This window comes from Chiloscyllium plagiosum, chromosome 21, assembly GCF_004010195.1.
Source record: "Chiloscyllium plagiosum isolate BGI_BamShark_2017 chromosome 21, ASM401019v2, whole genome shotgun sequence".
Classification (NCBI taxonomy): domain Eukaryota; kingdom Metazoa; phylum Chordata; class Chondrichthyes; order Orectolobiformes; family Hemiscylliidae; genus Chiloscyllium; species Chiloscyllium plagiosum.
Window position 1 is genome coordinate 29,089,404 of NC_057730.1, and position 27,837 is coordinate 29,117,240.

The window sequence follows — 27,837 nt, forward strand, 5'->3', positions numbered from 1 at the left end:
AAAAATGCAGAAGATAACAAATGGTAATTAAAAAGAAAAAAGGGAAATTGTGGGATATTGGTGAATTAATGTTATTTCTGCAATTATAAGTTGTGATACAGAGTAAATGAATTCACATTAGTTTGGGATTGTTTCGGCCGAGAGCTGACTTAGCAAGAATGAGGAAATATATAATCCATTACAAAATGGTATGTTAGCATGAGATGTGATTACAAAACAATGGTAGAAATACAAGCACTAGATAAAATGCTGTGAAGAGAGGCCTATACAAACAGTAGGTTTCCCACTTGTATGGGGACACAGGAACAAACCCTAATTAAAGAGGTCATAAAGGTCAGAGTGGCCTCCGGAGAGGAATAAATGCTGATAAAGAAAGGATATGCCTAGTGGTGATCTGCAGTGGGATGACGTCAAACAACCTTATGGGGGCCAGAGATAGGCATTTGTCACGGACAAGGCCGGATAAACAGAAGTTGTGGGATCAGTCTTAAGGAAATGAGTGACGTAAGCGAAGGAGGGGGCAAACAATGAAATAAGAAAAAAATATGGGGATTCAAACTGTATAAATTTCGAGAGTTTGTTGAATTTGATGTGTATTTGTCATTGCCTTACCTGGCATTAGACATTGCACCCACTTGCAAGTGTACAAATAAACGGCACTACTGTTTCAGATTTTTGGTCTCGGACTGAAATTATTGAAGTGAGTGAGCTTTTGTTTCTCACACAATGATGACTTAAATGCACTTAAACTTGGCGAAACTCCTACCATTGCAGGCAAAGCATTCCATACCCTTGCTGCTCTCTGAGTGAAGAAACTACCTCTGACATCTGTCTTATACCTATCTCCCCTCACTTTAAAGTTGTGTCCCCTCGTGTTTGCCGTCCCCATACTTGGGAAAAAGGCTCTCCCTGTCCACCCTATCTAACCCTCTGATTATCTTGTATGTCTCTATTTAAATGTTTTGAATGGAAACTGGTCTTCACGAGTCGATGAGAAGGTACAGCTCTTAAATTCCTCGCTTACGGACTCAATTCAACAGAAAGTAAACGATGGTTTGCAAAAGTCAAACAATTTTAAACGATGATCAAAAGTTTTTTTTTGTTGGCGAATTGACAAAGTTTTAGGATTATCGTTGGAAATGGAAAAGGCAAAGACCAAAAGATCACCAATGGCAATACGTCGCGGGACGTGTTAAAATTGAACCCATTTCAAATAGAACTGGACGAAGTTTGTCCGGAAAGAGATAATTGATGTACCTGAAGGATCAGACCACTCCCCGACGGACGGGGGACGGAGTTGCAGGTTGCACCAACGTCAACTTCCGTTTCCTGGGTTGTCCACGCGGGAAGTTTCCAGAATCCTGTGGAATATTCGCCGAATTTCCCAAAGAGACGGAGGGGGAAAAAAAATCAGACAAGAACCCGCAGGCATGGGGATTTTAGAGAAAATCTCGGAAATCGAGAAAGAAATTTCGCGGACCCAGAAAAACAAAGGTAGGGGCTCGGAATAAAAATACATTCTCCGCACCCCCCCCCCCATACTGTGTGTATTCCTGCTCCATACGTCTCAAAACACACCGTGAGCCCTCCTGACCCAGCCCCAATACAGTGTGTGCTTGTGGTAGCGTCCCTGCCTCTACACCAGGAGACCTGAGTTCAAGCCGCCCCTGCTCCAGAAGTCTAAACTATTCCACATACCCCTCCTGTACCCAAGCACCCACTCACGTTGACCCCCCCCCCCCCCCTTCACACCCAGATGCCTGGACTCCATGTGTGCCTCCTGTATGCCATGGATAACTCCCATCCTGACGTGTGCACATCTCAGCCCTCTGTAGATATTTTCCTCATTAACCTATTTTGATGTACAAAGTTAAAAACCCTGCAACACCAGGTTATAGTCCAACAAGTTTATTTGGAAGCACTAGCTTTTGGAGTGCTGCTCCTTCATCAGGTGGCTGAGTATTCTGATGTAGTTAAACATCTCTGAAGAAGGTGGTGCTTCAACTTAGCTCCTCTTGGTTCAGAGGAAGGGATACCATCCATACACCAACAATTACACTCCATGTTGTAAGTTTGCTCGCTGAGCTGGCAGGTTTGTTTTCAGACGTTTTGTCACCATGTTCGGTAACGTCATCAGTGAGCCTCTGGTGAAGCACTGGTGTTTTCTCCCGCTTTTTATTTACATGTCTTGGTCTCTTAAAGTTGATGTTATCATTTCTGGTTCTTTTTCTCAGAGGTTGGTAAACAGAGTTTAAATCACTGTGCTTATTGATGGAGTTCCGGTTTGAATGCCTGTATGTGTCTCTGTTTGGTCTGTCTGAGAATGGATGTGTTGCCCCAGTCAAAGTGATGTCCTTCTTCATCTGTATGTAAGGGTGCTAGTGATAGTGGGTCATGTCTTTTGGTGGCTAATTGGTGTTCATGTATCCTGGTGGCTAATTTCCTGCCATTCTGTCCAATGTAACATTTGTTGCAGTCCTTGCAGCGTATTTTGTTCTGCTGGTTGTTGGTACAGGGTTCCTTTAGATTCATCAACAGCTGTTTCAGTGTAGTGGTAGGTTTGTGGACTACCGTGATGCCAAGGGACCTGAGTCGTCTGGTCATCAATTCCAAGATGTTTCGATGTATGGTCGTGTGGCTGGAGCCTCTAGGCATTCTGTGTCGTCTTGTTTAGATTTGCTGTTTAAGAATTGGTAGACTATGCTTATTGGGTACCCATTGTTCTTGAATACATTGAACAGGTGTTTTTCTTTGGCATCTCATAGTTCCTAGGTGCTGCAATGTATTGTGGCTTATTTAAATAATGTCTTGATGAGCCTCTATTTGAGAGTGTTGGGATGATTGCTCCTGTAGTTGAGTATCTGGTATGTGTATTTCCTGTAGAGACTGGCCTGCAGTTCTCCATTGGCTTTTTGTTCTACTGTGACATCTAGAAAGGAGAGTCTATTGTTCTTTTCTTCTTTGGTGAACTCTATATCAGTAAGGATGTTGTAAATGTGTTTGTGGGTTTCTTCTAAGTTCCATTTCACGATGACAAAAGTATCATCCACATAGTGGACCTCAAGCTTGAGCTGGATCGTGGGGAGGGCTGCTCGTTCCAACCTGTGCATAATTGTTTCTGCCAAGAATCCTGATAATGGTGATCCTGTAGGTGTCCCATTGATTTGTTTGTAGGTCTTGTCATTGAAAATTAACTGGATTGTGAGGTACGGGTTGACTAGTTTGAGGGTGCTGTCAGTTGGTTTGTCTAGTAGTGCGTCCAGTGTTTCTTTGGCCAGGCTGATGTTTATTGATATGAATAGGCCAGTCACGTCGAAGAAAACTATGACCTCGTCATCTTCTACCTTGGTGTCTTAGATATTCAGGAATTCCTGGGTGGAGCGGATGGAGTGGCGTGAGTCGTCTTCTAGGTATTTCAGTTTGTCTTGAAGTTCCTTTGCTGGTCTGTATGTTGGTGTGCTGGGAAGTGAGACTATGGGTCTGAGGCTGGGGATCAATAAGGTTTCATTCTTTGGAAATCTGTTTTATTAATTTCACCTATCTTGTTGAGTTGACTGAACAGAGAATATTCTTAAACTTAAAATGAAAAACATTAAGCATATCCAGTAGCACAGCAGAAGGACTAACCTATAAATAAAGACCCATTGCTGCTATATCATTGATGAGAAAAACAATGAGATCACCATCAAGCATAAAAGCAGCAAAGTTCAAAAGGAATAGTTGAGCACAACAGGTTAAATTACTTCTTCCGTGGCATGAGGTGAATTTGTTAAAATCACATGGTGTTTAACCTGATTGTGTACTTAATGAAGTCAAAGAGTCATACAGCACGGAAACGGACGCTTTGGTCCAACCAGTCCATGCTGAGCATAATCCTAAACTAAACTCGTCCCACCTGCCTGCTCCATGCCCATTTCCCTCCAAACCTTTCCTATTCATGTATCCATTCAAATGTTGCAATTCTACCAGCATCCACCACTTCCTCAGGAAGTTTATTCCACATTTGAACCATTCTCTATTTTAAAAAATTGTCTCATGTCTTTTTTTAAATCTCTCTCGTCTCACCTTAAAATTGTGCCCCCTAGTCTTGAAATTCCCCACCTTTGTGAAAGGCCACCTACCAACAACTCTCTGCATACCTCTCGTTATTTTATACACTTCTATCAGTTTACAGTTAATAGAAATGTGAAAAATGTGTGCACATGGACTTTCAAAAAGCAATTTGGTAATATACACTTACAAAATGAAAACACATATTAAAGGAATGTTAGGAGCTTAAGTCCACAATTGGCTAAGAAATAGCAGTGACAGTATGTTGGATTGTTCTGTTTGATGACGTTGGAGAGAAAGTGAGGTCTGCAGATGCTGGAGATCAGAGCTGAAAATATGTTGCTGGAAAAGCGCAGCAGGTCAGGCAGCATCCAGGGAACAGGAGAATCGACGTTTCGGGCATAAGCCCTTCTTCAGGAACCCTTCCTGAAGAAGGGTTGATGACGTTTGAGCCAATCGCTATTCGCTCATATGGATAGAATTAAGCGTTACAAGCATACTCATCCTACCTCAACCTATGACTGTTAGGTAACTGTTTATGGTCTTGAATAACAATATCATCAAATTAACAAAAAGACCAAATGACAGTTTCCCCCTTTTTAGGGACTGTCTCTTTTTAATTTTTTAATGTACAGTCCATCGGATGTACTATTTAGACATACACTTGTACATGATTATATGCAGTATACAATAGATGCTGTACATGACGTAGATAGTTTGCATAATATAATATATAATGCTTTCCTTGTATTGGACTCAATGTCAAAATAAGGACGCATATGTGCTATGTCTGTTTTTATTGTGCCATGGATATCGTGTGTGCTGAATGGAATCATATATCCAAGTCATGATGAAATGTGACTTGGATTTGATGGTTTAGTTTGAGTTTCTTCATTCTAGAATTAGTTTGATTTTGAATTAACCTTTTGAGCAGTAGAATGATCGTGAAGAAAGGGTTTTATGGGTTTCTCACTGATAGTGGATCCATTCGAAGGAAAGAGTTATTTTTTAAACTATTGTTGACTTGTTTTTTTAATTCCCTATAGTGGTATCAATCTGCCAAATAAGCCAACACAACTGAGTGTCTCATTACAATGTGATTAATGTTTTACAGCCACTGAATACCATCTCGGCCTGTTGAAGGCCAAACTTGCTAAGTACAGAGCACAGCTCTTGGAGCCCCCAAAGTCTGCAGGATCAAAAGGGGAAGGCTTTGATGTAATGAAATCAGGAGATGCCAGGGTAGCATTAATTGGATTCCCTTCTGTGGGTAAGGTAAGAACACGTTAACTTAGCATGTGAGTAGTTTTCATTTTCTTCATAATCATGCTAGCTTCTTGACAATTATGAAGTGTGTAGGATTAGTGAAACAAGCTTGAGTAAATAATGAAAATGCACTATTGTTAACATGTCATATTCTTTTCAAACGTATTCAAAACATTAACCTGCCCATACTCCATAAGTTCCTAATTTTTGGTAGTGTGTTTCCTATTTTGGTTTTCAGTTTTTTTCCCAAGTATGTATCAGGTTAAGTGTTACCTCTAGCTCTTATATGCAGTACACAATGGATGCTGCAAATGACGTAGATAGTTTGTATAATGTGTCTTGGCCTTGGTTATTAAATCCATTATTTATGGCATCTGCCACAATAGTGAACCTGGGCAATATGTATGTATAATATTCAAACTTAAGAGTTGTTCCAGGTTTTCTCCTTGCCCCTTCCCCACCCCATGCGATAGCTGCAGCTACAGTTAGACTTTAGTTGTACTTTAAAGTGTTCTCTAAGCTTAGAGTTGTGTCTCCTTTCTGGCTCCAATTACTAATGCTTATGGAGTGTCAAAGCCTGAAAATTGCGCTGCACGTAAGAAAATCATCATGGGGAAATCATCCCTGCACCCTACGTTTCTTTTTAAATCTGCTTTGCTGCATGTTTCCCTGTCTTTGTTCATGGCTTCAGTCAATTTTGATAATATTGCTCCCATTTTCTGCGTGCTTTCCATTACTTCCACTGTAAATGAGTTGAGATAGCCTCATTGAAAATGTTGGTCACCAAAACTGCTTTGATCTGACCGTCCATGACGAAAGAAAAAGTCCTGCATGAAGCTAAAGTTCTGATTTTTCTTATTATCATGATCATTTTTGGACTTTTAGCTGTACTTGCTGGAGTCTGAGAGGAAGTGGTGATTTTGAGTAGATTTTTTAATAGGTGTCATCTTAGTCAAGAGAGATTATGTATAATGCATGCTGTCATTGATTATGAAATTGAAAATCACAACAGTAAAAGAAGGCTACAAATCATAAATAAATGGCCAATATGTTTAAGTTTCTATGAAAATATGCTTCAGCTTTCGACAATGCAAACTTAATTGTAGCCAGGAATAAGCAAGTTCAGTTAAATATTGTACACAAATATTTATATGTCTGGTAACTTGGCATATTTGGTAACACTGTTCATTCTGCGTCAGGATTGTGTTGCGACCTCCATGTTAGATGTTCCTCAATATTGAAATCCCACAATTTTTAATGGTTCAAGTAGATTATCAAGACCAGAGGTGATATTAAAGAAGTTACAAACTGAGAAGTTTATACGATGTTTATATAAATACAGGTTGCTTGATATGTGGAAAGATCACCAATCACTTCTATTTCCAAGCAGCACCCAGCTCTTAAATCCATGGAAAATGAGATTGCATGGAGAATGATCAAAACATTTATCAAGTAAATTGGAAAATGATTAAAACATTTAGCAAATAACCTGGAAATATAGGCAAAAATATTGCCATTGAGAGTGTGGTGCTGGAAAAGCACAGCAGGTCAGGCAGCATCCGAGGAGCAGGAAAATCGACTTTTCAGGCAAAAGCCCTTCATCAGGAATGACAAAAATATTGGCAGTCAGCTAATCTTAAATTGAAGCATTGTAGCATTTTATTGCGATGAGCTTGCATTTTGAATTTTCTTAAGGTTTAACAATTATTTGTCTTTCAGTCTACATTCTTGAGTTTGATGACTTCCACTGCAAGTGAAGCAGCTTCATATGAATTCACAACCCTTACCTGTATCCCAGGTGTCATAGAGGTGAGAAATTCTCTTATCTGGCACTTAATCTGCTTAAATAATACTAGGTCGTAGTGTATGTTGTGAGACAAGATGGTAATTGCTGCAGTGCTTTGCTCGATCTCTCCTTGGCTTGAGTTGAATTCTAACTTGGTAAGGTTGTTTTTTTGAAGCTTCAAGCCATAGTTATTTGTGGAGCTCAACTATCTATGTTTATTTCTAAAGCAGTTGGACAACTGTAAGTGCCACCTACATATTTTGAAGCGCTAATTTATTCCCTCAGATGGTGTGGTACAGTTATGTTCTATTTTTATGCTGTTTTTGGTACATCCCTTTTTGAAGCAACCCTATGTTACAATGCAATGACGTTGAAGTAATTTGCTCCAAATTACTTATCTGCAGGATAGCAAGAGGTTTCTTCCAGTTTTGAATGATGTCGACACTGGATCATGGTTGCAGCTCCCACTAATTTTGTCTTTAAGGGTAAAAATTCAGTGACAGTAGCCTAATGGACCATGCCATGCTCTGCCACCAATTGTGATGGGAGGAATGCGCTTTTAGTCAAGCCTCACCATTTGCAATGTTAGTATAAATGTGTTGACGTAATCACATGATTTCATTTTTGTACTCCTGTCCAGAATAAAAGAGATTTTCACCAGGAATGAGTAGATTCCCTTATGAAGAAAAACTAAACAGGCTTTTGGAAGAGTCAGAGGTGACATATGAGTCCTGAGGGGACTTAACCAGATGGCTGTTGAAAGAATGTTTCCTTTTGTGGGAGAATCTAGGACTAGGGGTCATAGTTTAAAAATAAGGGATCATTCATTTAAAACCGAGATAAGGAAACATCTTTTTCTTCGAGGATTGTCAATCTTTGGAATTCCTTTCCTCAAAAGGCAGCAGAAGCAGAATCTTTAAATATTTTAAGGCAGAACTAGATAGATTCTTGATTATCAGCAAAATGCAGAACGTAAAGTTGAGATGAAACTATGATCTTGTTGAATCGAGAAGTGCGGAGAGGCCTGCTCTTGCTGTTTGTATGTTCACCAAGGGTCATTAAAAATGTAAAATAATCCTATTTACTGTAACAGAAGTGGCAAACATTGGTTAACAGCAAAGCTATGATCTGGAATTAAAACCATACTCCCTTAATCCCAAACACACACACATTTAAAAATAAAGGGTAGAGTATGGTAACTTCGACAGCCATAAACTGATGGAAAATCTACAGTTTGGTTTGAAATTAAGATATATGCATACAACGCAAGAACAGGATTAGGCCATTTCACCATTCCGTAAAATCATGGTTAATTTGATTGTAATCTGAAATCCACATTCCCACCTATCCCCACTAACCTTTCATCCCTTGTGTAAAAAGAATCTTATTTATGTCTGCATTTAAAATATTCAAAGACTCTGCTTCTACCATCTTTTCAGGAAGAGAGTTCCAAAGACTCCTGGTACACTTAAGGGAAAGAATGTTGCCTAATTTATGTCTTAAATGGGTGACCCTTGATTTTGAACAGTAGCCTCCAGTTCTAGATTCTCTCCATAAAAGCAACAGCCTCCCCATATCAACTCTGTCAAGTCCCCTCAACATTTTCATGTTTCAGTTTTGTCCAGTAGCATATGGCAGGAATCAGTGCTGGGTACCTTGCTGTTTGCAGTATATGTTAATGATCTAGCCATGAATGTAGCAGGTATGATCAGTAAGTTTGCAGATGAGATGAAAATTGGTAACGTTGTAAATAGCAAAGAGGAAAGCCTTAGACTATAGAATAATATAGACAGGCTGGTCAGAATAGTACAACAATGTAAGAATTTAATGAAAAGTGTGCAGTGTTGCATTTTGGGAGGATTAACAAGACAAGATGAATGGACCAAGTACAGATGATCAGCAGGATCTTGATCTGCATATCCATGTATCATTAAAGGCAAAAGGATAGGTGAATAAGATGGGTAAGAATGCATATGAGATACTTGCCTTTATTATTTGAGGCATTGAATGCATCAAGGGGTGTTATGATGGAGCTATATAAGATGTTGGTTACTCCGCATTTGGAATGAAGTGTGGAGTTCTTGGTCCCCACACTTTAGGAAGATTGTAATTGTACTAGAGAGGATGTAGAAAAGATTCATCAAGATGTTGTCTGGGCTAGAGAGGTTCAGCAGTATAGAGAGATTACATTGTTTGGGATTGTTGTCCTTGGAGCAGAAAAAGTTGAAGGAGGACCCAATTGTGGTGTGCAAATTTATGAGAACATAGATAAGGTAGATAGAAAGAAACCTTTCCCAAACTTGAGGGATCAGTAACCAGGGCCGTAGATAAGGTAAAGGTAGGAGTTTGAGATTTAGAATTCCCTAGAGCGTTATAGGTAACTGGAACCCACTGCCTGAAGGATGGTAGAGGAGGGGATCATTGCACTATTTAAGTATTTAGGTGATTGCATAAAGTGCCATATCATACAAGACTACAGGCCACAGCTGACACCCTATTAAGCACCTTTTCAAAACCTCAGTACCATACATCCACCAGTTCCCCTTTATTCACACATCATGTCTTACCTCCTGATTAAATATGCAATATCTTTCAGAAAACAATGATGAAACTGTCTAATTACCTTGAACTTGTCCAAGTGCTCTGCTGTGACTTATTTAATAATTTCTAACATTTTTCCTATGACAAGTGGCAAGCTAACTGGCCTATAATTTCCTGCTCTCTGTTTCCTCACATCTTGAATACAGGAGTTAATTTTGTGATTTTTCAATCTAAAGGGACGATACAATGGTTATGTAATTTGTCAGATCACAGGTCTCAGCAAGGGTTTCCTGTAAGTTGCATGGGCCACTCTAACATGCTGCTTACAGCGATTGGTTTATTGATGCAGATCACAACATTGACTTCCACTTGAAGAAGTCACTGCTTGCTCACAGACAGCAGGTGTTCACAGTTGGAGGGTAAAAAATGAGAGGGAGCGCTGGTCCCAGCATGGTTCAATTTAATTCCATCCCACTGGTTAAGACAACAATTGTACTACCTACCAGATGATACTTATTCATTTCTGCTTCTGCTTTCAGTTCGTCTGTTTCATTATGAATGTTACACACATTCAGATACTGAGCCTTCACTTTTATCCTTTTGGCTGATTGTAAATTCTTGTCTTATCTGTTGGTTGACTCTTATACTTTCTATCCCTTCCTGTCATGATCTGCTTATCATTTCCAGTATTGATAGCATTCCCTTTAGATCCAATTCTACTCTTTGATTTACAGTATCTTCCCAATTTGATCCCTTGTCCCACTATTCAGTTTAAAATTCTCTCTACTTCCATAGTTTGGACTTGGCAAGAATACCTGCCCGAGCACAGTTTGCCTTAAGACCATCTCATTAGTAAAAATCCCACTTTCCCTAGTACTGGTGCAGTTGCCCCACCAGCTGGAGCCAAGCATTCAACCCACTAATCTGATTTTCCTTGTGCCAATTTGTCATTTGAGATTCTGCCTCTAAATTTGGTACCTAGCTCCTCTGTGCAGAACTTTCTTATTTTGTCCTGCCTTTGGCATTGTTAACTACATAGACCATGGCAACTGGATCCTCTCATCACCATTCGAAATTCCTGTCCAGCCCTGTGCAGATGTCCTGATCTCTGATACTAGGCAGACAATGCATCCATCTGGATTGTCAGTCTTGGCTGTGAAGAACCTAACCTTATCCCCCTTACTATCCCACAACCCTATCCCCTAATACCACAACACTCCTTTTTCCCCTTCTTTGGCTTCTGTGCCATGGTAAGTCAGCTCATCTGCCTTGCAGCCCTCACTCTCATCAAGAAAAGTTGGAAATACCTGAAAACTGTTGGGCATTTGTTAATGTTCAGGCTCCTATGCTGTTTTATACATTTCATCAACCTTACTACCAGCTATTATACAATTCTGAACCATAGGGGTAGATTAAAACTTAAATATTTACCAGACACCAATGATCCAACTGTTTCTCCTGTAGCTGAATAAGAATCCAATCCTGGAGACTGAAAAAGTTGAGTTCTCTCCGGCATCATTTAACTCTGGCATTTTAAAAGGTCAAATTTTTTTATTAATGTTTTCAAGATGTTCAGGAGAACAGGTAGTTTTTCTCTCTCTGCTCTGTGCTTGTGGAGTCTTAAGAAAAGGAGGCATAGTCTTAAAAACTGGAGCCAGAACTTTTTAAGGAGTCAAATTAAGAAACACCTCATACGCAAATTTGTAGACGTTTGGAACTCTTTCACAAATGATGATTGATACTCAGTCATTCAATGTTAAATCTTAGGATAACATATAAAAATATAAATCTAAGATATTACAGGATATGGGGCATGTGGTAGTATTATATTTTTGTCTTGCATCTTGGTTTTGTTAAATGGGCTCAATGAGATAAATTGCTCGCTCCTGCTTCTGTGCTTATAACATTGGTGACAGCATGGGCTGCTGTCCTTTACCCATTGTGTCAATTTAAATGTTCGTACAATATAAGCAGTTGAGAAAATTTAAGAGAATGATCTTATTGTTTTGGTTGAATTGGATCAAGGAGGAGGATATATGGAGATACAGACTGTAGAGTTCCAGTATTTGGATAGATAAGCTAATAAGCAAGGTTTGGAGGAATATGAGCCAGGAGCAGGCGAGTGGGTCTAGTTTAGTTTGGGATTATGTTCAGCATGGACTGATTGGATCGAAGGGCCTGTTTCCATCCTGTATGACTCTATACCATAGAAAATAGGGCAAAAGTTTACAGGCAATTTCTTGATTTCACCCATATTGAAAGACAGATGGAAATAAGGACTTTCTTATCAGTGAGAGAGGTGATTGGAAAGAAACAACCCAAATTGTTGATTCTGCACAAGCAGATGACGAAAACTATGGCAAGACCTTGTGCTGCATTTGGTTTCCAACTGTCAGTTGTGAATCAAAAAAAATTCCATACATTAAATAACTTAAAGGAAAAAAAACTAAATTTTCTCTACTATTAGCCAGCAAATATAACTCTGAAACAGTTGTGAGCAAGTTTTTAAATGTTGAAAAAAATGCGGTGATTTAACTATTTTGTTTTATAATACAGCATAAAGGAGCTAATATTCAGCTTTTGGATCTGCCTGGTATCATTGAAGGAGCAGCACAAGGTCTGTATATCTTTGTTGAGCTGGAATTGCTTGGACTGGTTTAAGGGTTGGGGGGGAGGGAGGGAGGGAATGTACTCGTAGTCCCAAACTCAGTTTTTCCCTTGGTCTTTCTTTGGTTTGAATGAGGTATCCATAGGAATGTCTGGTCAAACTTTCTCGTTCTAATCTCTGGAAATATTGATAACGTGGGTGCGTGAGGCTATACATTTCATACATGAGAATCATGACCCTACTTTTTAAAATAACTTTGTTTTCTATAAATCTCTTTGGGGTCTTTTTATAAATACTTCTTGACAAACTTACAGTATATCAACCCTTCCAAATTTCACAGAATATAATGACTATTAAACTTGGTTTTGAAACCTGATTTGGAATGGCTGATTGACAAAATATTATTTCCTAATTCCAGGTAAGGGTCGTGGTCGCCAGGTGATTGCTGTTGCTCGAACAGCAGATGTTGTTATAATGATGCTGGATGCAACAAAGGGTGATGTTCAGAGGTGTGTAACCAGAAATGTGCATGTGTAAATATACAGGCAACAAGTATGTCAGCAAATGTTGTTTTGAAAAGAAGGCAAATAACCTGGAAATATAGCATATTGATAGAATGTGGAAAGTGAAAACATAAAGGTTCAGATATTGAGTGCAGTTGAAGGATCTTGACAGCTGTTCTGATGATTTTTAAATAATTCAGTACAATCAGAAATTCAACTATGGGAACAATCATCTGTACAACATCAAATGGTTCCTTTGCTCAGTACCTAATGTTCTTTACCATAAATTATATCTGCTCTATTATTACACTTTTTGAACAACATGATTAAAAGTATACTTTTTTACAATCTGTTTGAACATTTTATGACACACTACTGTGGTAAGTGGGACTTGAACTGAGATCATCTGGCCCAAAGATAGCAATACAAGACCCTTTTCAATACAGTAATATTTTATTGTGAAGTTACTGCAACTCAGTTGCTAATAACAGCTTGGTAATTTAGCTAAGTTTGAGTTCATGCTAATCTATAATTGATTAAAATGAATCAGCGGTCTCTTGTGGCACAGTGGTAATGTCCTTCTCTCTGATCCAGCATAGCTGAGTTCAAATCCCACCTGCTTTGTAGAGTCAAAGGTGTGTCATAACATGTGTGAATAGATTGTTTAAAGATATCTGAACAGAATCAGCAGCTGGAAACTGTTAACCTATCATCTACCTGCATTACAACAGTGACTACATTTCAAAAATAATTTAGGGTGTCCTCAAGCTTTAGATGGTGCTATGCAAAAGCATTTCTCTTTCTTTCTCAACTGGTAAGAGAGAGGAAGGATCTTGTGTTTACTACTATTAGTTATTCGGAAGTGGATTGGTTAATTTCTGTATTGATGTATGAGTTATACTTCCTTTAAACTGTTTCAGTAGATTAAAGAATAAACTAAAACTGGACTTTCTTTCTTTCATTTAGAAATTTACTGGAAAAGGAATTGGAGTCTGTAGGAATCCGACTAAACAAGCCAAAACCCAATATTTACTTCAAGGTAAGTATTGGAGGTTTTTTTTGTTTCTGCAATTGAACAGTTTGTGAATTCGGTATTAGCATGGAGGACTCTCCTGTCCACACCCAGTGTCTGGTTTTATTTTGCTTTCAGCACAGCTGACCATTATTCTGTTATTAACAGAATCTTAATTTGGACTTGTCCCTTGATAACTATTAGCAATCCACTTTGCCTATTCTCTGTGATACCTATGATATCTAATCTCGCTTGTCCTTTAACTTTAGCCTAACCTCCTTTTCTGTTTCATGTGTTGCTCTCCATCTTTTTCTATAGTAAACACGTTGTTTTCCAACTTTTTATCTCTTCAGTTCCAAGGATGAATCTTAATAGACTTGAAACTTTAACTTTGTTTCTCTCTTCATAGCTTCAGCAGACCTGCTAAGTTTCTTCAGCATTTTTATTAATTTTCACCATCTGCAGTATTTTGCTTTTGTTTTAAAGTTGAATTCACTGACATATTCAACCCAGAAAAGGACTCAGCTTTATCCCTTTACACTCCCACAAGGACATTCAGCCACATTACAATTTGGAACTCCTATTTTATCACCTTTATTTCCATGCCCATCTCTTTTGGGTGGGATCTTGTCCACACTTCACAGACCCTTTCACCAGTCTTTTCACCTTTTCATCTAGAAATGTTGACTAACAGTGGTCACCTCAGTGTCTCTGTTCTCACTCTAACCTGTGTTCCTCTGATCTTGCGCACTCTGTTCTGTCAAGACTAATCCTGATTTTTTTTCTATCAAACCAAAACTCTAACTTGTAGAAGGCTGAGCGCCAACTCTTGCACTGTTCTTCCTGTTTCCCCAGGATCAGAACCCCACCATTGAACATCAAGTTGCCTCCAGAGATTTTTTTCTCTGCAAATTCACACCATTATAATTCCCCAACCTCATGCTGCACATCTTCCCAAAATCCATGAATATAGCAGATCCAGTGTTTAAGTTTGCACCTGCTGTGGTGAATTCTTCTTCCAAACTTGACTTTTTTTTTTCTCCCCACTTGCAGGCTTTCTCCACATACATTCAGAGCTGGCAGACAGAAGAGTCATAAGGGTCTCAAAACATTAACTTTGTTTCTCTCTCCACAGATGCTGTCAGACCTGATGAGTTTCTCAAACATTTTTTATTTGTTTCAGATTTCCAGCATCTGCAGTATTTTGCTTTTATTTGAGGGCTCTTTGCTTCAGGGCCCAATAGTCTCCATTCAACATTACCCTCCTCAGCCTTTCTGAGCTTGTTCTCAAATTGAATAATTTCTCCATCACATTGTCTCTATTGCTCAAAAAGAAAGGTGTGATCATAGTGCTAGTTGTTTATGCCTGACGTTTTGTTGGGTATGTGGAACATGCCTTGCTTCAGTCCTACTTAAGCCCCTTTCCAACTGTTTTGCCAGTACATTAATGCCTTCATGGATTCCACCTCCTTCCTTCCCCTGGAACCAGAAAAGAAAATCCATTTTGCTTTCAATTTCCACCCTTCTCTGTCCACACCTGGTCCTTCTCTGATGTTTCCTTGACTTCTGTTTCTCAGTTTCTGGAAATAGGCCATGTACTGATATTCATTACAAATCCACTAAGTTCCACAGCTACCTCAAATGCATTTTCTCAGACATTACGCCCTGTAAGGATTCTATTTCATTTTCACAAGTTTCTCCATTTTTGTTACATAAGTTCTGATTATGCTACGAACCACAACAGTGCTTCAGACATACCAGCCTTTCTCTCTCTCACTCTCCCTTTTCTCCCCCATTACCTTTTCTACCATCTGTTCCGCCACCCCTGCTCCAAAAAAGGAAAACATGCTGCACCCCTTATTCTCACTTTTCTTTTAACCAGCTTTCATATTCATAGGATATTTTTTACCATTTGTTTCACTTCCAGCATGATGCCACCTCTAAGCGCACCTTCCCTTGTCCGCATTTCAAATGGAGTGTTTCCTCTATAACACCCTAGTCCAATCCTTTATCACTGTCAACATCTCAGCACCTTCCCTTAGAATTGCAGGAGGTGTAACACTTCCCCTTTTAACTCCTCACCTGTCCAAGACTCTCAACATTCCTTCTGGGTAAAACAGCAGATTAATTCACTTCCTTCCATCTAGTCTTCTGTATTTACTGCTCACACTCTGGTCTCCTGTGTATTGGGAAGACAAAATGCAGACTGGACGATGACTTTGTAGAACCCTTTTGCTCAATCTGCAAGCATGACCTTGATATCTGATTGCTTGCCAATTTAATGTGCCAACTTGCTGTCATTGTTACATAGGACAGAAAGGTGAAAATGTTTCATTGAAATCCAATGCAGCCTGGAACAACCTAGCTTATTTCTGTTTCAGCACTTTAGAGCCTTCTGGACTCAGCATCGTGTTCAACAACATTAGGTCATGAGCCGTTTCCTCTGTTTTGTCCTGCACACTTCCAAGTCTCTCTTTTTAAAACTTTTGTTTTGATCTGAACAGGGCTAACTTGTATTCTGCTATTAATACTCACTTGAACACCTAATCTGGGTGTCGCGCTCTACAGCCAATATTAGGTTATTACACTTCACATGTGCAAACATTAATGAGACCAAATCTGTAACATGTTCGGTTATGATCCTCTTGCATAAGGAAGGATAATGCTTTGGAGTTTGTTGGGGGGGTGGGGGGTGTTGGTTTCCTACATTAATAAACTAGAATGCATCAGTTGTTTTATAAGGTTAGGTTAGATGGACCGGGCCTTTTTTCTACTGGAGTTGAAAGGTGATTTGAAGTGTACAAGATTCTAAATTCTCTTGATAAGGTTGACGTGGAAAGGATGTTTACTCTGTGTGGATCAGTCCAGAACTAAAGGATACTGAATTAAAATTGGGAATTACACTTTGAAGTTTTTTTTGTTTTGAATTTTCTGCAACTTTGAAGCTTGCTGTTTCAGAAAGCAGCAAATGTGGGCTCATTGAATATTTTTAGGACAGACGTGGATAGACTCTTTTAGGCAGGGTTATTGAGAGTTGACTGGTGTGTGGAATTTGAAACTCAAACAGAACAGCCTTGCTTTTATTTAGTGGCAGAGCAACTGAAGAGACCAATTATCTTCTGTTCCTATTTCATATGTTTGTAGTACTATCTCTGTCTTTTGTTCTACAATATTTACAACTTTTGGAATATTGCGTGCAAATCTGGTCTCTTTCCTATTGGAAGGTTGTTGTGAAATTTGAAAGGGTTCAGAAGAGATTTACATGGAGGTTGCCAGGGTTGGAGGTTTTGAGCTTTAGGGAGAGGTTGAATAGGCTTGGGCTGTTTTCCCTGGAGCGCAGAGGCTGAGGGGTGACCTTATAGAGGATTTTAAAATCATGAGGGGCATGGATAGGTTAAATAGACAAAATTTCTTTCCTGGGGTGGAGGAGTTCAGAGCTCGAGGGCATAGATTTAGGGTGAGAGGGGGAAAAATATAAAAGAGACCTTAAGGGGTGACTTTTTCATGCAGAGGGTGGTACGTGTATGGAATGAACTGCCAGAGGAAGTGGTGGAGGTGGGTACAGTTGCAACATTTAAAAGGCACCTTGATGGGTATATCAATAGGAAGGGTTTGGAGGGATATGGGCCGGGTGCTGGCAGGTGGGACTAGATTGGGTTGGGATATCTGGTCGGCATGGGCAGGTTGGACCGAAGGGTCTGTTTCCATGCTGTACATCTCTATGATTCTTATGTATTATCTCAAATCTCGCACACTGTCAAACCTTTCCCTGACTTTCCCTTCAGTTCCTCTTGCTCTTTCCTAACACTTTTCCATGTCTCACTTCAATTTTGATGAAGAATCATATATTATACTCAAAACATTAATTCTGTTTCTTGCTTTATAAATGGTTCCGCTGAATTTCTCCAGTACTTTTTTCTGATTTCTAGTATCTGCAGTACTTTAATATTGTAGTCAGTCTGGGTGTTTAATTTTATATCCTGTACATGATTCCTATCTTTTGCTTGTTTAATTTTAAGGTTGCTAATGTTGTTCTCATTTATGGCTTTAGAAACTAGGTTATTTCTGTAGACAGTCCATTTCTGCTTTTTGTAATGTTTTTGGTTGTTGCAATTTTAATACATGTTCTTTATAGAATCTAAAACTAAAGAATGGTACTTTTTGTAGCAAGTGTATCATCATGTCTCTCACGAATATCTGTTAAAAGTTACAAATAAAATGCTAGAATGATAGGTGTGCAGGAGGAGTGAGATTAAGGGATCCACAGGTCTGATCTGGAGGTGAGCTCACTCCTTTGGAGCAAAGAGGATAAGCTCTGGCAGACTCCCTCCTACACACCTGGTTGAAATTAGAACTGGTCCATTGTGGTGATTCCAGCAGTAAAATTCAAGTACAGTCTGCATGACCCACAATTATACTTTGTTTTATAGATTACAGATTGTGTTTGGCTCTTACTCAATCACCCAGTACTTGGTGAAGTCTCTGAAATTCCCCCGCCCCACCAACTAAGTTGTATTACTACTGACAGAGGAGAACCTATCCAAACATAATAAGTTTCCATTGACAAAATATAGTCAGTGAGGAATGAATGAGGAATAAATGGAAATTAGACCATGTAAACAAGTGGTTGAGAAGCTTGATATTAGCTGTGTGTTCTGGACAATGTTTAGAACATATATAGTGTCTTTATTTGTGGCTGCTCACATTATTGAAAAAAGACTAAAGCTACTTTACCTTCCATCACAAAAACCTTATCCATGCTGTTGTCAATTCTGGATGTGATGGCTCCAACTGACTTCTTTCACCCTCAAATGCCAAAGCTTCAGTGCTGATTTCATGTCCATTCCACATTGGTTTCCTGTTCCCATTGTTTTGAATTAAAAACACTGCATTTCCTCACCCAACTTTCTGTTGCTTTCATTGCTTTCCATGCCATCTGCATTCTGATTTCAGCTTTGTGTGTGTGCTAGCTACCCTTCTATTCTTCTAATATTGCTTGTAAAAGTTTTAGTCTTTTCATGCCACCTATCTGACTAACTCTTAACCAGTCGACCTCTCTATTCCTTTCTGTGTTCCAAAAACGAATCAAACACTTTGGGCACCTCCTAATTCAACCCCCCCGCCTCCGGCAACAACATTTGGCAACACTGTTTCAAGTATGGAGTCTAGTTTATCCCTTCGTTTCAAGAAGGACCATTCTGAGTGTAGGACAGTGCTCATGTAAGTGGATCAATAATCAGCGCCACTATAATGCCATTTTGCATTTGGTTGCAAGAATTGTGATTTTTGTTTTGTCACTGTTGTAGGGGTTCCAGTGTTTTGAAGCTGAAGGTTACCCTCAAATATACACAGGTCAGACATCCCCATGTGCACGTAAAACAATAAGTCCATACATACACAATTCAAGTCTTCCCACCCACCCCCAATTCCATTGGCTTTTGTTTCCTCATCTGTCCTCTTTTCCTGAAATGTTATATTGTGAAGCTTCAGCATGAAGATTAGTTAGCAGAACTGCTTCCCGATTAGTCTCTAGCCACCAATGAGGAAGCAACCTCGTTACGTTATCCAGGCTCAGGAGTTTTAAAATTGTTCTGGATTAGTGGTGCTGGAAGAGCACAGCAATTCAGGCAGCATCCGACGAGCAGCAAAATCGATGTTTCGGGCAAAAGCCCTTCATCAGGAATAAAGGCAGAGAGCCTGAAGCGTGGAGAGATAAGCTAGAGGAGGGTGGGGGTGGGGAGAAAGTAGCATAGAGTACAATAGGTAGTGGGGGAGGGGATGAAGGTGATAGGTCATGGAGGAGAGGGTGGAGTGGATAGGTGGAAAAGGAGCTAGGCAGGTCGGACAAGTCTGGACAGGTCAAGGGGACAGTGCGGAGCTGGAAGTTTGAAACTAGGATGAGGTGGGGGAAGGGGAAATGAGGAAGCTGTTGAAGTCCACATTGATGTCTGACCCAGCCACAATTCCCCACTAGTATACAAATCCAGCATCAACTCGGAGAAAGTAGCAACTTGCTCTAAATTGCAACAAGGATGTTGTTTGTGTTAGAAACACTCATTCTAATGTTATGCATTCCTAACGTTGATTAAAATATGTTGTTCATAATATTTTTTTAATTGTCATGTATTTTCAGGTTATGTTTGTGAACTTATATTTGACTTTACTTTTTTCAGCCAAAGAAAGGCGGCGGGATTTCTTTCAACTCAACAGTTACATTGACACAGTGTTCTGAAAAATTAGTACAACTCATCTTGCATGAATACAGTATCCTTTGGCCTGCAGAGAGAAATGCAGAAATCTGTATTTTATAAGAAAGATTTTCCTTGATGTTTTTTATCTGTGATTGTGAAGAAATACCTTCTTGTTTAAGAAGCCATATCACTCTGAGCATTTAATGTAAAAGATAGTAGTGAAGCACTTTACAGATCCAAAGGAAAACAATGGGCACCAAGTCAGAAGAAGAAAATAATGCAAGTGTGGGATGAAGTTTATTCAAAGAACTGTGTTTGTCTGGTGGATCTTGAAAAAGGTGGAGGCATTTTTTTGAGGATGGGATTTCAATGAGTTGAAGGAACAGCTGCAGGTTTTGAATGCCATTAAAAGGGGATGCTCAAGACAGAAGATAGGAACAGATATGTTTGTAGCGTTGACAAAGATTAGAAGTGAGTGTGATGAGTCCGGGTATAGATTTGGACGTGATAATTTTCTGCCACTGCTGCTGCCAGTGTTCTTGTTTGGAAAGACTTGCGTTTGTATAGTGACACTTTATCCAGACTTTTCAAAGTCCTTTGCTACCAATAAAGTACTGTATGAGGGTATAGTCTTTTCAGTATAAAATATGGCTACCAGCGTACACACAGCAAGATCCTGTGGGATGTGTTGAACTAACTGATGATTTGTTGATGGAAAGATAAATATTAGCTTTTTCAAGAACACCACCCAATCCTGCAACCTCTCTCACCTGAAGACCATGAGCAGCAGATTTATTGTAATACCACACCTACAAATTAATCCATCTTGGATTTTGAAATATATCACTATTCTTTCATTATTAGTGGGTTAAAATTCAAACAGAACCAGGAGCAACGTCAATTCCACTGTAGCAATTCACCAAGACTTCTTCACTGCATATTCCAAAAATGTGATCTCTATAATCTGGAAGGGCAAGCAAACTGCAAGTTTTCTCCAAGCTACTCACCATCCTGATTATGAACCGTATTGCCATTTCTTCGTTATAGCTAGTTCAAAATCCTGGTACTCTCCCTAACAGCCCTCAAGGTCTACAGTTTAAGAAAGCAGAGAGCCACCTCCTGAAGGGAGTCTAAAGAGCAATAATGTAGTCAGCAACATCCACATGTGAAAACAAAAAAAAAGAGCTGAGTTGTGTTTTAGGATGGTAGTTTAGCACTATCTCCTCAGGCATTTTTGAATGGAAAATTAAAGTTAGCCTCACCAGTGACGCTAAGAATCTGATTTTTTGAAAAAATCTATATAAAATACCTTGTAGTAAAATCTCATGTATAACAGTTACTTTGCTTCCATCCTTAGTTTTGATAATCTTCCCAATTGTTAAAAATCACACAACACCAGGTTATAGTCCAACAGATTTATTTGGAAGCACTAGCTTTCAGAGCGCTGCTCCTTCATCAGGTGGTTGTGGAGTATAAGACACAGAATTTACAGCAAAAGTTTACATGGTGATGCAACTGAAACTATATATTGAAAAAGACCTGGATTGTTTGTTAAATCTCTTACCTTTTAAAATGACCGTGTTGATTTCAATTCTTTCATATATAAATCCTAGAACTTTTTTTTTTAAAAGTTACATTCTCAAGTGAACTTTAACAATAGGTCAGCCAGATAAGGCATTGAAGGTGTGAGGTGCCCTGTATGAGGCTGCCCCAATATTCAGACTGATTCTATTTCTAAAAATGGGATTTAGAGGCAACAACGCAAAGTGGCCGAGCAGAGGCTGATAGTCAAGTTTGGTACTAATGAGGATGGCCTCAACTAGGACCTTGGGTTCATGTCACATTCCAGGTGACCCCACTGCACTACACACTCACACTCTCGCATACACAGACTCATACGCTCACACAGCCCTCTCTCATACACAAGCTCTCTCATGCGCTCACACATACGCACCTTCTCACAGACGTATAACCCTTTACACGCTCACTCTCACGCATACACACTTTCTCACAGACACTCATACCCCCCCCCTCCTGCGCACACACGCACATATAAATTTGTGGGGTGAATTTGTGCTTGCAGAATTACATTTTATTTTACTGAAAAACTGCATGAATCCATATCAATTCCTCTTTTATAAATAGAATCAGTCTGAACATTGGGGCACATAGGGCCTCACAGAGGGCACCTCATACCTTCAATGCATTATCTGGGCCACCATGGCACCTATTGCTAAAGTTCACTTGAGAACGTAACTTTTTTAAAAAAATAAAAGTTCTGGGATTTACATATGAAAAAACTGAAACCAACATGGTCATTCTGACAGATGAGAGACTTAACAAACAATCCAGGTTTTCTTCAATATACGCTTTCAGTTGCATCACGCTGTCAACTTTTGCTGTAAATTCTGTGATTTACAATCTTATACACCACAACCACCTGATGAAGGAGCAATGCTCAAAAAGCTAGTGCTTCCAAATAAACCTGTTGGACTATAACCTGGTGTTGTGTGATTTTTAACTTTTTACACCCCAGTCCAACACCAGCACCTCCAAATCATGACTTCCCAATTCTGGATGTTGGGAGTTTTATTTTACAAGTTAGATTTGAATTATATGTTCCTAAATATGTTAGTAGTTTGTGAAATGGTTTTCATACAGAATTTTGTAACACTGTTGACTTACTGGGTGCTTCTTAATGTTTTTCTACTACATACGGTCAGTGCAATTGTATTACTTGTCTCATACCCATTGCCTGAATATTTGATTAACAAAAAATCGCATGCACAGAATGAAAGGCCAAGAGACATAATATCTAGCAGTTTCTTAACAGCCAAACCAGAAGTGATGTCTGGAGAACCTAACAAATAGTAGCATTGTGTCCTTCAAACCTGTTCCACCATTCAGTGCAAGTATGTTGCTCATCTGCTTCAGTTGCACCATTCCCATAGCCTTTAATTTACTTAGCATCCAAAAATGTATCGAGCCTTGTCTTCAGTATATTTGATGCCTGATCCCCTGCAGCCTGAAGTAAAGAAAATTTGAACGATCGACATTGCATGAATTTCTGTAATTTCTTCTTATCTGTGACCTAAATGACCAGACTTCCAGCAACTACCTTGTCAAATCGTACAAAAATTGTATATAATTCATTGATATCACACCATTCTTCTAAATTATGGGTCTAGTCTACCTGAACTATGTTCCGAGTTCCCTTGTACTCCCTTTCTCGTGAAGGCTATAATATACCGTTTAGTGTATTTTACTAATTCCTTGCTGTGTCTGCATGTTAAGCTTCTGTGATTATTGTATAAAGACTTCCAGGTCCCTGTACCAATGTTTTCTGGTTTCTTGATATTTCAGAAAAATTGTTTTTCTTTCAAAGTGGATAACGTCACGCTTCCCTATGTTATATTCCTTCTGACATGTTTCTGCCGAGTTATATAATCTATTTATATAACTTTGCAGTCCATTTGCTTTCTTAATGACCTATTTTTCTATCTAAATTTCTACTGCCAGCAAACCTGGATACGTTGGTACCTTCAGCTAGGTAATTGATATAGGTAGAACAGAGCTCAATCCCAAACCCTCATCCTTGCAGTACCACCTCCTTTTCCCCAACCTTGTGACCACCTGGTAACCTAAAATATTTATTCTTGTTCTGATTTTTTTCTTCCATTCACCAGTTCTCAATCCCTGTTAATATGAATGCCTAATCGAATGAGATCTAATTTTTTTGAAATAACCTGTTGTGTGGCATCTAGTTGAATGATTTTTGAAAATCCAATACATTTAAATTTTGTGGTTACCTCCTTATTTACTGAGCTAATTTCAGTCTGTGGACAGTAGACCTCTGGAAGATAGATTGGTAATAGGTCACACCATTCCCCCTGCCCCACAAGCATATGGGCAAATTTGTAGTGGGTTGCTCCACTGGTCCCAACTGGCATGGAATTCCAATTTGGAATGTTAAAAAGGTTCCTCTCTGCTTAATTGGAATCATTAGCTTCCAGGTTCGCCAGGAGATTGCCTCATGGTGACCAGGATGGACAATTTTTATGTTTTTTTAAACTATTGCTTATCCTATTTTCCAACAGCAATGCACTGAGCAGCAATTAAATATTGTTTTAATTGTAGCATTAATTAGAAAAATTAATGTTATTTTTTGATCCTTAATATTTCCAATCGAGAAATCTTTAATGCTGAAGTTCTCTTCAGGGAAGATGCATCTCCTGACCAATTTATAGACGTAGTAGTTGGAAACCGTGTCCACATGCCTTGTCTTTATGTAAGTTAGACTTAAACAATCTTTAGATGTTCAATTTTAACAGTGCTTAAGCAATTTTTTGTTTGTACACTTTAGCAACTAATCTGTACTGAAAAGGTAATGTGAAAACAAAATTCTTTTAAGAACAAAAGTTCTCCACTATCTCTACAAATGATTAATTTTACTGTAAAGAGGTAAACAGCAGAAGCTCAGTATTTTTCTGTACAAATAATGAGGCCAAACCTTTCACACTGTAGTTACAGGACCTTGGGCCATTTTGGACATCTCCCCTGAAATACCTATGAACAAATAAATAACATAGGAAAAACAAAATAAGGAGACCCTTGTCTCTATTAAGTATCCCAATGTATTTTAAAAACTATTTTGGAGAATGTATGAAGAAAAAGTATAATCTGCTCAATTTATTTAAGTATTAAAATCTACATACTTCTTGAATTTTCTGCGTTAAGATCCTTTGTCACCAAGGTTCTTTAAAATTGTTCAGAAACATATTTTAAAAAGTAAAATGCAGTTGTAAATTATGAGCCAATTGAGAAGCATCAGATTGTATGAGCACATATTTGTGAAAAATCAACTATGGTAAACTTCATAACTGTACATTAGAGGCATCCCACAAAATTTTCATAACTTGTAGCTCCTCTGCTGAGCTTTATTCATCTATTGAATTTGTGTAGTACATGTTCTATCATGTTCATTGTGACAACCTTAATATGACCTCAATCTCCTACTTGCTATCCAGGGATTTCTGATTTAAAAAAATAATATCTATAAATATTGGGTGAAGACAAGTTTGAACTCAGCTGTGGAGATCTACGTGCCAACAGTTGTTTACTAGAGGCAGCAAGGAACAGCAAAATTACTCTGGGAATATTATGTTGATGAGAGGAGATTTTGTTAGATGCTTTGTTTATCCATTTCTCTATTAATAATCAAAATATTGTGAAGGCAGATTTTATTCAAATTTCATAAATGCTTATTCCCAATCCGTCTGAGTAACAGAATCTCAGGAATTACAGAGATGATAACTTGTTGCACTGAGTAAATGCAATTTCTGAGCATTTTATAAAATGCCAGCTAAAAAAAAGACTTCAAACCTATGTATAGTAAGCGCTGTGATTTGTTGTGAATGCTTAATGTCTTTTCATGTTTTCAATCATAGTGTTTTTCTTCTTCTTCGCCTATAAAAAGGTTTATAATAAAATTGACCAGATCTCCTTGGAGGAGGTGGACCGTTTGGCAAGGCAGTTGCACAGTGTAGTGATTAGGTAAGCTTTTTAAACGAATCTACGTTTACCGTTGCTCAGTTAAAATGTATACACTGTGCTATACAGAAATTAAAGTCTTCTGTTTTACTGGCTAGCAGAATGATGAAAAACATTATCGGTAGGACTCATTGGACTGCTGCAAGGAATCATAAAATGATGCTTTATCCTGAACAGAAATCCCTAACTGTTTACTTTTATAGTTCCTGGTCATATATTGATGTTGTAATAAGTGTTCATTGTTTTGTTGAGGTTAGGTAGTGATATTAGCAGCTGTTTGATTGTGGAGGATCATCAGAGCTATCTCCAATCCTATTCTTGTAAAGTATCCATAGATGAGCACCAGCAGAAATCAGAGAATTACAGTTAAGAGCAAAAGATCTTGATATTGAATTTCTTGAAAAGAAGAAAACTGGATACTAGAAAACTGAAATGATAAAGGAATGCTGGGAGCATTGTAATCTCTCATCCCTGAGAGTGGGATGGGGTATTCAAGTGGCAAATGATTGGAAGCTCAGCATCACAAGTGGAAGCAGAATAGGAATGTTCACTACGTCTATCTGACAAACAAAAAAAACTACATTGTAGGCAAGGACATGAAATCAGACGAACTGAGTGACATCATACCTGGAAGGATTAGTTCAGGCTCTGGAAGGGGTGGAAAAGAGGTGATGCATCTTTCCTATATTTCATAGGCAAGTGCTGATGGATAAAAAGTGGCATTAAGAGTGCTGGACATATGAACCAGAGCCATGCAGAGAATGGTCCTTTCAGAATGCAAGGAGAGGATACATATGTTTTCTGGTAGGTTTATGACATCAAGGTGGCAAAGTAGTAGTAATACTAGTAGAAGATCAATTGAGTAGTTAGCCATTGAATGTTAATACTATATTAAACTATTTTGCCACGGTTGACTCTAAAAACAGTGGGCCAGCAGTTAATCCAAAGTTCCTTTCTGTCTTCCCCAGCTAATTCAGTTGCGTTGTTTTGTACATTACAAAGGGGTTTAGGGGTCCAGTTACAGAAATTGCTAAACCCTTATGAACCGGTAGAAAATTAAAATGGGTAATGGAATATTGGTTTTAATAACATGGGGACTGTGATGCAAAAGAATAATGATTGTGCTACAGGTGTACAGACAGCGAGTGCAGTGCTATCTGAAATATTTTATTCAGTTTTGGTTACTGCATTTCAGGAATGATATTTTGGCCTTGATGGGGTAGTTGTGCAGATTTGTCAAAATTATGTTAGTGCTCAAAGGCTAATGTTTAAAAACAGGTTACATTATCATGGCTTGAGTATAAAAGCTTAAGGGGTGTCATGACTGAGATATTTAAGATGATTAAATTGATTAATCGGATGAAAAGTGAGAATAAATTTCTTCTGGTGAGGAATAGAAAAGGGGCGTAATAAAATTAAAGCTAATCTGTTAATGGGTAATGTCAAGGAAGCACTTATTCAGTCAAAGAGTAGTGGAAATCTGGAGATCTCTCCCAAAAATATCAGTCGAGGCTGAGGTCCATTGAAAATTTTAAACTCTGACATCTATTAAGCAGCAGTATTAAGGGCTAAGGAAACAACCTGGGTAGATGAAGATAGAGATGTAGATCAGCTTACAGTTGATCTGATTACAGCTTCAAAACTGCTCAAAAATGGCCTGTTCATGGTCCGTGTTCAATATAATTGGCAGCTGTGAAATACTTATGGAATTTCACATTTCTACATAGGTGGCTTCCCAGTGGGTGGAACACGTAAAATGTCTTCTACTGGATTCTCTTGGTCCAAGACTTGCAGTTCTGAATGATGCTCAGAGGTTTTGCCTTCAGTTGTTTCAGTTTCTCAGTCAGTTTGAAGATGAGAAATGAAAAGTCCACACAGTGATCCAAATGAAAGCTTTTTTGCTTTTCTATTCATGAGCTTGTCAGGGTGTTTGTTGTTTATTTATAATGTGTCTGTCTCTCCAGCTGTGAAATGAAACTGAATTTGGATTATCTGCTTGACAATCTGTGGGACTACCTTGCTCTAATCTGCATCTACACAAAAAAGAGAGGAGGTACGAGAAAACTTGACACTGAATTACTTGCTTTGTAACAGTATGTGTACACTTCAGACAATGTTGTGAAATTTTGTTTTGAACAGAAAGACCAGATTTTTCGGGTGCTATAATTATGAGACGATCAGCTTCAGTTGAACATGTGGTAAGATGAAGCACCTTTCTGATAAATCTTCTCTTTAATTCAGGATATAGCAATCTTCCATCATCTTACTTAAAGTCAACTATCTCAGCACAAATCACAGATTGAGTTTGTGATCATTGTGGTCTCAGTAAA

At 38.7% G+C, this 27,837-nt stretch overlaps 1 protein-coding gene across 3 annotated transcripts in view; it reads left to right on the plus strand.

The window, feature by feature from the left end:
* The first annotated feature begins 1,257 nt into the window (after positions 1 to 1,257).
* Positions 1,258 to 27,837, plus strand: part of drg2 (developmentally regulated GTP binding protein 2) — a 39,469-nt gene continuing 12,889 nt past the window's right edge. The window contains exons 1-11 of one of the 3 annotated variants that reach the window (XM_043711622.1): positions 1,258 to 1,494; positions 5,165 to 5,325; positions 7,036 to 7,125; positions 12,200 to 12,260; positions 12,670 to 12,760; positions 13,721 to 13,793; positions 19,940 to 20,030; positions 24,148 to 24,245; positions 25,434 to 25,510; positions 27,472 to 27,560; positions 27,647 to 27,705. In XM_043711622.1, the coding sequence (XP_043567557.1) occupies positions 1,431 to 1,494; positions 5,165 to 5,325; positions 7,036 to 7,125; positions 12,200 to 12,260; positions 12,670 to 12,760; positions 13,721 to 13,793; positions 19,940 to 20,030; positions 24,148 to 24,245; positions 25,434 to 25,510; positions 27,472 to 27,560; positions 27,647 to 27,705 (954 nt within the window). In that variant the 5' untranslated portion in view covers positions 1,258 to 1,430. The remainder of the gene's footprint in view (positions 1,495 to 5,164; positions 5,326 to 7,035; positions 7,126 to 12,199; positions 12,261 to 12,669; positions 12,761 to 13,720; positions 13,794 to 19,939; positions 20,031 to 24,147; positions 24,246 to 25,433; positions 25,511 to 27,471; positions 27,561 to 27,646; positions 27,706 to 27,837) is intronic. The other 2 variants (XM_043711621.1, XM_043711623.1) reach the window with 2 other exon arrangements.